This window comes from Papilio polytes, unplaced genomic scaffold, assembly GCF_000836215.1.
Source record: "Papilio polytes unplaced genomic scaffold, Ppol_1.0 DF823823.1, whole genome shotgun sequence".
NCBI lineage: Eukaryota > Metazoa > Arthropoda > Insecta > Lepidoptera > Papilionidae > Papilio > Papilio polytes.
Genome location: NW_013525381.1, coordinates 1,291,836 through 1,306,480, shown reverse-complemented (window position 1 = coordinate 1,306,480; position 14,645 = coordinate 1,291,836). Strand labels below are relative to the sequence as shown.

Sequence of the window (14,645 nt, the reverse complement as noted above, 5' to 3'; positions counted from 1 at the left end):
CCCTGTTCCATTAAGATTATAATCCTTCACGCAATAAATCTCTCCTGCTTGCTTACATATTTTTTCAACGGTTCTGATGGATTTTCTCAAAAACAATTTAGAGCCCCTTTAGGAGCCGTCTTGCGTTTTATTTTGATGACCTGTTTATTGAAGCCTGTTCCATCGCATTTCCATTTAATACGGATAAGAAATAACTGCGGATTAAAATAGGAATAATGCGAGATTGTGATTAAGAAATCGAAATAGACCGAATTTTATGACGCAAGAGTTGTTTTAAAAACAAAAGACTTAGACTGCATTAATTGATTATGAGAATTTTGATAATTTAACGGATGAATAGATAATCTCTACCACCCCAGAGACTTTGAAACACAAACAAAAGCACGGAAACTACCAAACAAAAGAAAACGCTATTAGGAAAAGGGATTTCAGATTATAAAAACGCTTCAGATTGAGCGCATCTATTCACAAAAAATTTCAAACAAATTATAAAAACCATAATAAACATTGCACCTAATATGTGCATATCTTGGTGGACGACAGAAGCAAGTGGCAGTAAGTGTTGGTTGACATTGAACAGCGACATCTATCGTTCAATAATTGGCAGTCTGTCAAGTCTGTGGCCTGCCCTTGCAAGGACCACTTACACGGTCGCGATCATTAAATACAACCGAAGTGATGCTTATTAAGACAACACTCGTTTCATTAAGAAAGCTTTTTGGCAAGTAAACAAAGACTTCTTATAAGTTTCCCTTCTCATAGCAAAGGTACACATCACAAACTACGTATTAACTAAACTTTACGTTCATGTAAACAACCGGTTCGTATTTAAAACGTTATATGCATTAAAATTGATTTACTAGTTCTATAGTTTACTCAATTACTATCCTTTCTTGTTTATCATTTTGATATCAAAGTTAACCCTTCTGGCTATTTCATTACAATGCAGTCACGTGAGGCTAATTTAAATACATTTATGGACAGAATGAAAATCACAAATTATAGTACGGAGTAATAATTTATTTAACACTGATTGAAATGTCCATAAAAGTGAAAATTATGAAAGCAAAATAAAAACGTGGCTGCAACAAAATATTAACTGTAATACGTTGTTATTACGTTTAATAGATAATAATCTTTCAACAGAGAAAAACGCAACCTTTAATCAGCGTTTAACGGAATGCCTTTAATCAGGAAAGAGTTTACTTGTGGCTTTTCTATTGAGTGTTTATTTTTGCTTTTTTGTGTCTAACTTTACAAATTAAACAAAACGGTTAAATAATTTTGATGGTCTTTTCTATCTCTGCTATGTTTATGCTGTAAGATTATACATGTAATAAAATTGGGGAGTCTGTTTGTAACATAAAAAAAAAACAAATTTCGGGGAAATTGTGTATAAGCGTTGCTGATAATGATAATCGCATTTAATTTTTTTTGTCTGTCTGTCTGTCCGTAAGCCACGTTAGTTCTGGGTAATCTTCAAATCACTGGGCCGATTTCGACCGGACTTTTGCTGAAGGGTACCTGACATAAACAGACATATGTTACTTTTTTATCTTAATATTGCGTGGACGTAGTCGCGGGCGACAGCTATTATATGAATAAAGTAAATATTAATCTAGTTTCAATAAATATCTGCTACGTGCTTATCTCAGCAACGATGTCTATACAAGAACCTCTGCGAAGTGTCGACCCTATTCACGGCGGAGGTATTTACCCGAGGGCCCTCACTGAATTCGCTACATTTGCTCGTCAAAATTTACGAGTCCACAGGAAATCGTTGAGTGTGATCAAAAGTTTCTTTACACTGTTTTCTTTAAACGATTTAATATTGCAACAACAAAGTTTATAAGATTTACTAACATTGACGTTGTACTAAGAGTTTGTAAACTTAATAAACACTAAGGGATATTTTTACTGACCGAGTTCAGCAGTTGGCATTCTAAATAATAATTGATTATTCCTTTTTTCTTTAACATTTTATTTCGGAATGGTATGGATATATGCGTAAGATTTAAAAGGGTTTTGTTACGGGTTGCGTTTATTTCGTCTTAATTGATTGATATTACTTGAATTTATAATTTCCGTAGGGACAACGGTATCCTAACAATGTTTGGATTTTATTATATTGTATTTAATTATGTTTAATGTATTAAATTAACAAGAGAGGTTTAATGTAATTAAAATAGAGTAGAATTATAAACTTTTAATATTTTTCCACTCTATTAAATTGGAATGCGTTATTCATTAATTTTTTAAGTTAAAATAAATCCACAGTGTAACGGATATATTCGCGAACGTTCTCGATTTCAATCGGCTCCAGCTAAAATCAACATTGGCCAGTTTCCAGTCAAAGTGTCTTTGATCAAAGCGCGATAAATAATAAAAAGAAAGCAACTAATTGCTGAAACTCCTTAACAATTGTCAAGTTATAAAAATATTTTCTAAAAGTATTTTGTTATATATATCGAAATATTTCATCATCGTTGGCCTACTAAACAGTGATACGGTTCTATATGTGCCAGTATTAATTTCGTTTACAATTTTATCAACCAAAACACCAACAAATTCAGTTGGTTGGTCCATGAACGATATATCAATACCAGCTTACTATACGTCCTCACCGAGGGGCTCGAAGCCAACCCTAAGTTAGGGTAAACCGATATATAGTAACCATTAAAAACAATCCTCTAAAACCCTTCTAGGAAATTTTGCCAAACTACTAGATTTATGTTATAAATGTAAATGAATATTTTAAGTAAAATTTCCAATCAATCAGAGTAAGCTATGACGTTGCGTTTCGTATTACAATATACCGAACGTAATCTATCACGTGTACTGCGACTGTTGGAGAAGGAAGTCATGCGACGGGTACGGAGCGATGTAAACACAACTGTACATCAACCTTTCATATTGGCATAAACAAATCACTACATTAACTTGTGAAGGGGTAAACATTTTATAGCAATCGATAACGTGTACATATTCTGGATACTAAGTTTAAGGTTTCATTTACTTGATCTTCAGTCAATAATTTGCTGTTAAAGTCAACAGTATTTCAATGTTAGCTTTGAGAAATTTAGTCGATTGCACAATAAATAGTTATCGAGTATAAAAAAAATATATAAGTAATTAAGATACTGAGTAAAATCTTAAATCTTCAGAGAGATGACTAAGATGATAGAGTTATTTCGAGGACGAAAACCCGGAGCGCCGACCCTACGGGAGTAGGATAAGGTAGGGGACATGACGAATACAATCTTAAATCAATAATGAATAGATAGTAAAATAACTTACTTCACAGTTCAAATCTTTTAGTGCCAAACTGTAGAATATAGTTATAGAGGTACGCGTTTTAATTACAAATATTGGAGTAGCTTCAAAACGAAAAGTTCTTAAAAGAGAAAAACCGAAAGTACCGCGTACTCGTTTTCCAATCTTCAAAAACCCTTTGAGGTTGATCAGGTATAGAAAAAAATATTTGGAATGTGGTTTAGATTACACGAAAGTAATGTTAGAGGTTTTTTGCTCATATAAGTATACCGAGTCGATATACGATACATTTGTTTTATTATTTATACAGACTATATGTTTATATAGTCTGTATATATTTTATACCACTGGCTACTCTTTGTCATAAAAAAAATAACGTAAAATTTATCTAAGTATAAATAAATTTTCACAAACTAGTCTCAAGGGTCTTATAAATATTAATCACCGATCGGATCCGTTTTAAAATTACGATACCAACAATAACGAATTGAAACTTGTTAAAGAATCCTGCATTATTTATTAGGTTACAGAAAACTCGAGACGATAAAAGGAACATGATATTGTTTAATATTTTTTGCAGCTTTACGACGAAAGCTCTATTAAAATGACAAACTTAATTTACTTTCTTCTGATACAAAAATCTATAACATTTCTGTTGAAACATCTATTTTTAGACTCTAACAATACTTTTTATAACAGAAGCAAGTAAAAACAACTAACCAACGTTACAGAAGTTATTAAAATTAAGTGACTCACCCCAATAAAACTCCTAAAGTTGCAGCGATGAATTTTAAATCGGTCATTGTTGAAAATTTCGGAAACTGATGTCCGAGTGTGTAGGTAAGTTTATTTGGCGCGTGTGTGGTAGCACTGTAGGCGGTTCGTCCGCTCCGGCCCGCGCGACAAGCCAACAGCTACGGAGACAGCGCGCCTCTACGCATGCGTAGCGCGTAGTACTCTCTACGACTATACGTAGAAAAGAAAATACCGCGAAACATCTTTGAAACTCTGAAGTTTATCTTAAAGTCGTATTTTTAACTACATACATATATGTTTGCTTATAAGTAAACATTATAACAAGTCCTTGGAATATATTTAGTAAAAAATAATGTCGTTTAGTTAAATTTTGTCCACAAACAGAACATTTTTTAATTTATTTTTTGATTATTAGAAACTTTTAAGTTTAAAATAATGGTTAGGTGTAAAAGTCAGAAAATGTTAAACTCCAACGAGTCCTGTATAACGTCAGCCGACAAATGTTCAAATTCGTGCGGCAATAGATTTGCTTGCTGTATCCGTTGCTCTCGCTACACTCTCGTCACTTAATGGAAATTCTCAATCCGTTGAGTGATCTCTGCGATTTCGACAAATCTCTTATTTAACGCTGATGTAACTTTGTCGAATTGATAGTTTAATTTTATTACGGTTTGATTTAGTACCTTGAATTTACGAGTATCTATGTACACACTATTCTACTAAAAGTATTTTTTTTATTTAATCTATACTATTATAATAAAGCGTAAACACACACTTCTTTGTTGCCTAAGATGTCAGCAATAACAACTTATTTTTGAATATCCCTTTTTTAAATAAAAAGCCCTACACTTGCGTCATGCTTTAGGCTATATGTTTTAACGCCATTAAACATAGGGGGTAAATATTTTGGATAAAAATCCTTATGTGAGAAAGAGACCATAAGTTGCTGCCAAAATCAAGGAAGCAATTGACATTTGTGCATTTAAATTTTGACATTTCATGCGGATGAAGCCGCACTGGAACAGCTAGTTTATTATAACCATCATTTTCATATATGAAACGTATCTTATTGAAATTATTATAATTATTTAATTAATCATATTGTTAAACATTAGTTTGCAAAGATTCAATTTCAATTTGAAAAAAAAAAAAAGCTTCAAACAAACGAGGGAAGTTAAGACGAAGGTTTTGGAACAAGGAAAAAATTAACAGTTTTGTATAAATTAAAATTCATGAGATGATTGATTGAAAGGGTAATCTCCTTGTATCTGCAATATTTTATCAAGAATTTAATTGTACAGGTATTAAGAAAAATAAAATTGAAATTATAATCGAATTTTTGTTATCTATGCCTGAAAAAAATTATACGATTACGTTTTCTTAAACGCAAAATTGTGACAGTATCTTGTTTTTCAAATATAAAATGCGCAATTGTTTCTGTAATTCTCTCATATTTATTTTTACATGTTCTATTTATGTCAATAAACTAAACGAGTACCTAATTTCCAGGTAAAGTTAGTTTTGATAGAAGAAACAAGTATGTTCCTTGCAAAACAAGACCGGCAATGTCGCATGCTTTACTCGCATAGTTAACATTGAATACATTTTGAAGGGACCTCGGTAACTTTGTGAGCGTACAGACAAACGCTTTCCAAATGACCACATCATCTTAAGTAGGTATTCCACAATGGTATGTGTGAATGGACCCTTATTTTGTTATTATTCCAAAAGCCTAGCTATTTTCCTATTTAGGTTTATCTCATAAATATTAATGAAATCCCACCCACATATGTTATTACTCTGTCATACATATTTTACTCACAAACGTAATAAATGAAATATTAAGTATTATATTGAATATCTAAAGATGATAAATTCCATAAAATGAGAAACATTTATAAACTAAACATGATTCAAAAAGCAAGGTCGCCCCTTCGTTATTTCGCGTCGTTGCTATAAAGTAACGAGGACTTTAATTATATAAATGCTACTAAATGTTTTAGTTACCTAGTACCTACAAATATGTACAGCGAGTGTTAATTACATATAAAATCGTATACACTTTATACATACATCAATTCCTTAAAGTCACTTATTTCAAAAAGCGATCAAAGGAAGTAGTACCTAATTAAGTAATATTTTACCATCATTATATTAAAAAAATATTCGTAACCAAATGTTAAAACATAAATAAACTGACTAAATACTAAAACATAAGATGCTACGAAGTGCTACGTCTCGTAGCAGTGTGCTCATACAAATTGCTTTTGCAAACTTAGTAAACGCTTCGATGTGCTATTAAGGAGGTGTAAGATGTTGTTGATTACTTATTGATTGTCAATAAAACTTTGAAGGTGTAACTTAAGAACGGGTACCGGAAAATTCCAATAAAAACACTAAACAGTAACAATGTAACGAATAGTGTGACGATGTCTAATTTACAAAAGTAATTGATGTTTGTTGTGGATAATTATATTTACTTAGCTAAGTTTCTCTTTAATTAAATTAAAAAATCTCGTTATACAGCACTTCGAACATTCTCTAAAACACAAAAAAACAGGAAACTCGTTGCAAACATTTGTACAATCAAAATTTACCACAAATATATGCCTATCTATTATCGCCTTAGAATCAGTGATGCTTCAAATCGTCTGGCGCCCTCACCCGGCGTTTACTTCAAATTACCGTCATTACGACGCCTTACGTGCCTACGCGCCTACGCCAACTTACGATTTCATTCGCTTGTTAAATGGCCTTATAAATTTATACATTACAGTTGTACTTATTGGTAAATTTATTCTTCGATACGTACTTGAAATCTGTATAATTATGTTAATATTTTTAAAATCAAATATATTGGTAGACCAACTAAGAGCATGTACAGCTTTGACTCAGCTATCGCACAATAGTCATGTGATTGTCGATTGTTTCGCAGCCAATTCAACTGTTTCTGTACAATTGGCCTAATTTAAGTCCCTTTCTCTTTACCACCCTGTTCTTTTAAGGAGAGGTTGGGAAGAGGAAGTGGATTTGACGGTGGAGGAGATGCATAGGAAGGGGAAATATTCTCTTTATGTGCGTCTCCTCCTCCGTCGGATAAGGGTAGGCAACGCATCTGCAATTGCGGATGTCTATGGGCAGCGGTCGCTTCGCGATTTTGGCGGTTTCAGGTGGCCGCTTGCTCGTTTGCCACCTTGTGTTATAAAAAAAAAAAAATTAAAAACTATGTAGTGTGTGCATCTTCATATAAGCTAGTTGCAATCAAAGCGTGACTAAAAAACACTCTTTAAGTGATACAGTTTATAAAAAATTGTTTGTAAAATAACATTTTCTTAAATTGAACGTATAATAACGGGAAGACATGTTATAGTTTTGTGGTAAACAAAGTATTAATTTTGTCAGATATAACCACGAACAAAAATCATATTATTTGTCACGTCGTTTCACATCAAATTCACACAAACAATGATATTGTTTCGTTCTCGTTAACTCCGGCGTCGGAATCAAAGTCGACGGAGTCACAGGATCGTAATGAAATGCGATGTCCCTATAACATGTGCGGCAACTGATGTGGAAGGGATGGAATCTAACAGACCGTAGTTATTATCTGACATAGGAATATCCCCTTTAATATATTAATACAAGATTTGAGTGGAAAAAGTGTTTGAATCTATTGGTTATATTTATTAAAACGGCCGTCTAGAAAACTCGTTACTAAAATGTTCATTTAATGACTAAGGACTTTTTAATTTTTTGACTCTAAATAACTTGGCTAATTACACATTTTAAACTACAAAAATAGGAAACTTTAATTAATTGCTGAAACCGTTAGCAACTCATAATCTCTTAAGGTAGTAAAAATAAAAAAGAATATTTTTTAAACAAAAGAACATTTCGATATTAAGTTTTTTATTACCCGACTTTGCAAAAGAAGAAAGTTATCACTTCGTCTGTATGTTTTTTTATTTATTTAAAGATTTCAGAATACGATTAGAGATTCAATATATGAGGACGTCTAGATGTTGATGGGTATGCGTTGTGGCTAATCTGAGGGCGGACGCGCTCGACGCCGACAAATAACATCCGTAGGTGAGCGTCGTCGTCGCCCGTCGCACCCGGCACTGCTACTTCCACTTGAATCATACATATCGAATACCCTATTCTCTTGTAACTCTTTACATAAATTTATTGTAGATATTTAACATATCGTAGAATTGGAATCAGCAGCAACGATTTTCGGGTTGTCCCGAAAAAAATTATAGAAATGTCTAAAAAAATATTGGTCTACATTGTAGACTACACGGGTGTGTTTTGTTTTTTACAATTGTTTTGATGTTACTTATAAAATATTGTGATGTGAATAATTCTCCCGAGAATAACAATTAACAGATTTTACCTCTTGTTGATTTACATTATAGAGTTGTGCTGAAAATATACATTACAAGTCAATACCAAAAATAGTTCAATATTACTTATCGGAATTCGAAAGCCTTTAAAGTTATCAATGCCAACCAATGAGCCATTAGTGTAATATATCTAAATTAACCGCTGATGTTTACCTATAAATTATTAATGTTATAGGTAAACATCAGCAATATTTATTAAATACTAGCTTCCGCCCGCGACTCCCGTCGGCGTGGAATAAAAAAACAAAAGTGAATCTATGTGTTCTTCCAGACTATCCTCTACATCTACACGAAATTTCATTGGAATCCGTTCAGTCGTTTGGGCTACAAAGTCTAACAAACATCCATCCATCTAAACTTTCGCATTTATAACACTAGTAAGATAAGACTAGTATGATTAACATTAGTTGCATATATGTAATTCTATCATGTTGACAACAGGCCAAAAATTAACAATTAATTTTTCATGAGGCGACCATTTACATCGAATCGATTAATTATGAAACTAAAGTTATATTCATAACGCAACAATGTTTGCATAGTTCCGTAATGAGGAAAGCGTAATCCCAGCTTAATAAGTTATTGCGGCCCAGGTTGGCGAATAACTCATTTTCATATAAAATTAATAATGATGCAAAAATTTGATATCTCACAAAAACGTGACAATATTGTTTGTAATTACATGATTAACAGGTTTTAAATAATTTTTCAACAAAAATGTTCGAGCTTTTATAAAATACATGTGAAATTTGTTACGTAGTGAAATCGGAGATTTAGTTTTCGAATTAAAGATAAGACTAGGTACTAGTACTACTTGTGGACGGGAATTTGCGTTTATTGGGTTTTGAATTACTGTGTTTTATATTACGATCTTTCTTTTGATATTTAATATGTTTGGTGAATACAAAAAGCTATATTACTCGTTTGAGCTATTGATAGAGAGAGGGAGTTTTAAAAAAATGTATTCCAAAACTTAGCATACAGTTTTTATAGTAACTTATAAAAATTTAGTTAAATCTTCGATACTACTTTTCAATACTTTTCTAAGCGTCTTGAATAACTTAAGCAGCTTATAGTATTTGTAGAGTTGGGATTTGGGCGGGACATATCTCGGTACAACTTAAAAATCGTGTAGACTGAGCTTTGTGTGAATGGCGCACGCGCGACGTCATTCGAGTCTTCGCGGTCGGCGGGACCGCTCACGCCGAAGTAAACCGCGTTTTACAACTTCGCTAAAGTTTCACGTGAAGTATGCTAGTAGCAGTACCGGTTCGTTGTAGAGTAGTAAAGGTTTCTATTGAGTTATGCTAGTGGTACTGTGTGATGTTCGATGGGCATGTGGTCAGGAGCGAAGGTTTTTGTAGCGCGATGACCGCGCATTGCACGCACCGCGCGCGTTTCCATCATCTGGTAAAGAGTTTTTTCGCGCGAGTTATGATTCCTCTTGTACTGACGTTAACACAATCCCAGTAAGTTAAACTTTTTTTAAATGTTTGTTTTATGACTTAATGGTTGTTTTAACCAAAAAATAACAGGAACTTTAATAAATTTGTATTTTTTATGTATTGTAATAACTCAAAAACTACTGGGCCGATTTAAAAAATTCTTTCACCATTAGTAAGGTAAATTTTATGTGAGTAACATAGGATATATTGTTAATATCACGCGGACAAAGTCGCGAGCAAGTGTTTAATAATTTTTAAGTTTCATGTTAAGTAGTGTATACAAAAATTAAAGAAGTATTTAATGTTTTAGGTGTAAAAAATAAATATTACATAAGATACAAAATTGTCTGTAGATAAAACTAAATTTACTTTAAACACAAAAATATTGTAGACAATTTATTTTAGCATATTATATGCAAATATCATACTAAAACAACTGTTTTATAAGAGATGCGTAAGTACTACGAGTAGTTTAAACTTTCCGACGGCCGACGGCACGCGGCTAAATTCGTAAAGTTAAACTCCGTATAAGAGAAACTGTTTTACTTATAGTATATTATAGTTATTCTAATGAAATAAGCTAAGTATTTCCATACTAAATAATTAACAGTGTTAATAAATCCGGAAAGATATTACAATTAAAAATATTAAACTACATGATTGTATTGTAGATACTGTGCTTTATGCATTAGTATGGAAAGCATGTAATAAATCGGTTTTTTAAGTTTCTGTAGTGATTATAATTTGAAAAGATATAAAAACCATATTTGAAAATATACAATTGATGTAATTAATCTTCTTTATTAAAGTAAAAAAAATATCTTAATACAGCATGAAGGGTAATGTTTCTACCGATAGCAATTTTCTCTGAGAAAGGGGAATATGAAACAAAAAAGACCTAAGGGAATGCAAGATTGCATCCTCAAAGTAACTGATTGTACAGACTAATAACTGCTAATGATCCCGAGGTACGAGATAAATATTAACTGGAGCAAAAGATTGCTGATGACTTCGTTTATAACTTAACGAGTATACTAATATTATAAAGAGTAAACATTTGTATTTTGGTATATATTAATATAATTAAAAAGTTACTGTCCGATTTGAAAATTCCTCAAGCATTAGAAAGGTAATTTATATGTGAACATAGGCTATTTTTTATTATTTTTTTAATTAAACGGAGACGACGTCGCGAGCATCAGCTAATACTTTGTATGCTTAATTTTTGCACAGGTTTGGTTAGGTACATATGTGACCATTTTGAATACGGTGTACATTACGACTCCAACGGTTGTTTTCGGAATCTATGTTATTAAATTGAAATTTGGAACAGATGCTTGTATTTGGGGTTCGGTCATAGCATGTTAGAATTTTTTTTAAATAAATTCTGAAAGAATATTATAAGACCATTTTCCTTTATCCCCAAAAAATATGTATCAAATCTTACCTACAAATATATTAAATTTCCTTAAATATTTTGATCGTTTGTTGAAGGGTCAAGCAAAAATGACGCAATCGAGTTCGTGTTAAATTAATTATGAGTTAATTCTTTATTTGGGTATCATAATTATGTCAGGTTGGAGAGGGCGGTGGCTGTGGACAGACTGGAGAACGTCACCCACACCGTGTCCCGCATTCTTGACGGCTACGATATACGTCTGCGACCGAACTTCGGAGGTAAAAAGACTGCCTAATATGCAAAATTTTACGACTAGACATATTCTACAAACATACCTCGATTTGCCAGAGGATGGACGCATAGGCAGGGGAAACAAACTCTCTGTTGACTAAAGGAAACGTATTTTCAAATAATGATGTGTACTGGCATCAGTCACTTTAGTTAATTCCGATAGTCGCTTGTTTGTCAAGATGACACTATGAAAAAAAATACTTCCTTTTACGTATGATTCTTTCATGACAAAGAAAACAAATACATAATAGAAATCGCTGAATCATATGAGGTGCGCTGTGTGCACCTTATTGCGGGTCAATAGAGCGCAAACATTCAATAGATATTGAATTTGTTCCGTAAACATGTTGCTATTCGTCAGCGTTTCGGACCTACATACGTCTAACATGTGGCGATCTCAGTTTACGTTGCATAAAATATTATTGGTTTTTAGGCGATCCGCTCTACGTCGGCATGGATCTGACAATCGCCAGCTTCGATGCCATTTCAGAGGTCAATATGGTGAGTGAATATGATTATTTATTTGAATCTTTTTCATTCAGAAAGTATCTAGTAAAATCAGAATCAAAGTTATACAGCGACCGAGAAAACCATACTGTTTTATAATACGACAAATGTAAAATTACATTACATAATTAATTACATATACGAGTATAGTCTTATAGTTGTAATTAATTTATAGTATGGAATATAATAATGTATAACATTGCCGAGAGACGTGGGAGATAGATCTGCGGCGGTGCACAATATTACTGCAGCAAGTTAGACTTAAGCTAACCTAAATTGCTTTAGCATTAGAGAGCTTTTATTTACTAAGTCAGGTATAGTGTTGGATATACTGCAATTCCATCGTTGCGGAAAGCTTAAGGCTGGCTAAGCTAGAGAGACTTCATATATATTTTAAGTCGATTATTTTATGTTTAAAAGATATGAAAGTGTGTTTCTCTTCTATCACAAGAATATGTTAAATACACCGTCTTAAAAACTCCGCTTCGCGACTGCGTCAATTCAGTTGATATCGAGAGTGTCCGCGGCAGCTTTGCCAAGTTCCAAACGCGTTGTTAATGACAACAGTATGGGGATTTGTAAGATGTTTAAGGGCATTTAGAAAATTCCGCATTCTTAAGTCGATCGCTGTAATTCATTATGCTTTTAATAGCTTCAAAAAGAGAGCAAGGCCGGCCACTTGACACGGTTGCCGGTGACCGCCGCGTCAGCCAATCGAACATCTTTACTTTGACGACACCACCGGGAGGTCGACATCCACTCGCTCCCTTGTCAACGAAAATTAATTCATTAACCTATCTAGAACTCCTTCAATTTCAAAGGATCATAGATCCTTTGGAATATTCTTCAAATTTTCAAGAGGAAAATAAAGAAACCTTATTAATATTATGAATGCGAAAGTTTATAAGGATGTATTGATGTTTGTTAGAGTTTATAGTCTAAACTACTCAACAGATTTTAAAGAAATTTGGCATAGATGTAGACGAAAATCTCAAAGAACAGCTAGGCTACTTACTTTTTTTAATTCTATGCGGACGGATAAATTACTAAAACTTACGGGTACCTATGTCCGTCGATTGGTATGTGTATAAAGGCTATGTCGAATAAACATCACTATTAATAAAAACAAAAGAGTGGACAACTTATGTGTCTTTTTAAGATATAAACTTGAAGTTTCTAAAGGTGTCTATCTTATCTTAAATTTTGTTTAGTCAGGTCTTAATAATTAGCTAAGATAGCAGAATTCACTTAATTAAAATCGACAAGTTTTTTTTTAAGAAGACATTTTGAGAATACGGTGTACATTACGATTTTTTTCTCTAGGTCCCACTGCCTTGTACTGCGTTCATTTAAGTTCCTAGGATTCACAGATTTTTACTATTTTTCTGTAACAAAATTGCAAATGCCTTTTCAGCACTTTTACACTATTTAACCGTACAATGTTTGACTATTATTAAAGTAAACATGAATAATATTGCAGGATTACACAATAACACTATATCTGAACCAGTATTGGAAGGACGAGCGGCTCGCGTTCGGTCTGGCAGATGAAGTGCTGACCTTGTCCGGAGACTTCGCTGATAAGATCTGGGTGCCCGACACTTTCTTTGCTAACGATAAAAATAGGTAAGTAAAATATCTAGTCTGATGTTTATATTATGCTGCAACTTAAATATTTGGTAGCAATTTTTTGAATACTCGTTTTCACAGTTTATTTTCGACGTTAAGAATTTAACCAAATGATTATATAACCCACATTAATAAATAATTTGCATCCCGATATTAAAAATAATGTTGAATATAAAAACTTAAAAACCGTATAAAATCACTGACTTAACTTCTAATACTAAAAACATTTTAAATCGTATGCGCATCCTGTATATGAGGGTATGAGCGAATTCAGTTATTGTAAATTTTTTAAAATGTAATTTTAACTACTGTTCTTTTTTATAGCGTAGTACCTAGAGTGTCTGGACAAACCAGCAATTGGGTTTATGGATAAAAAAAAATAAAAAATACGGTATAAAATACTGCAGATAAAAATAGTCTAGTAAAATTGATTGTCGTGTATTCAGTTTCCTGCACGATGTGACGGAACGCAACAAGCTGGTGAGGCTATGCGGCGAAGGCGGTATTACGTACGGCATGCGGTTCACCGCGACGCTGGCCTGCATGATGGACCTACACTACTACCCCCTCGACAGCCAGAACTGCACCGTCGAGATTGAAAGCTGTGTGACTCCATACATCTTCATACATTTCTCTCATACTTTAGATATGCTAAGCTAGATGTTTGTAAAACTGTAAAGCCTAGGTAATATAAAGTTGTGTAAATTATAATACAGTATTGAAGGTGCGAGCAATGGGGAAACCTTGACGATAGATGGTAAAGAAAAATGACATTTTAAAATAAAGGTAATAAACCTTAAGTTTTTCTATAAACTAATGTAAAAACAGTAGACATTCAATAGTAAACAGACTAAAGCTTACGGCACACCCGCGCTCATTGTAAACCGCACCAGTGTAGACTTGGTATTAGATTCTGTGTTATTCCATGTATTTATTATA

The 14,645-nt window shown here is 33.0% G+C and overlaps 1 protein-coding gene across 1 annotated transcript in view; it reads left to right on the top strand.

The window, feature by feature from the left end:
- Positions 1-10,837: 10,837 nt before the first annotated feature.
- Positions 10,838-14,645, top strand: part of LOC106103336 (gamma-aminobutyric acid receptor subunit beta-like) — a 5,955-nt gene continuing 2,147 nt past the window's right edge. Inside the window, exons 1-5 of the mRNA XM_013283074.1 lie at positions 10,838-10,848; positions 11,457-11,557; positions 12,004-12,071; positions 13,558-13,703; positions 14,153-14,313. Of these exons, the coding sequence (XP_013138528.1) occupies positions 10,838-10,848; positions 11,457-11,557; positions 12,004-12,071; positions 13,558-13,703; positions 14,153-14,313 (487 nt within the window). The remainder of the gene's footprint in view (positions 10,849-11,456; positions 11,558-12,003; positions 12,072-13,557; positions 13,704-14,152; positions 14,314-14,645) is intronic.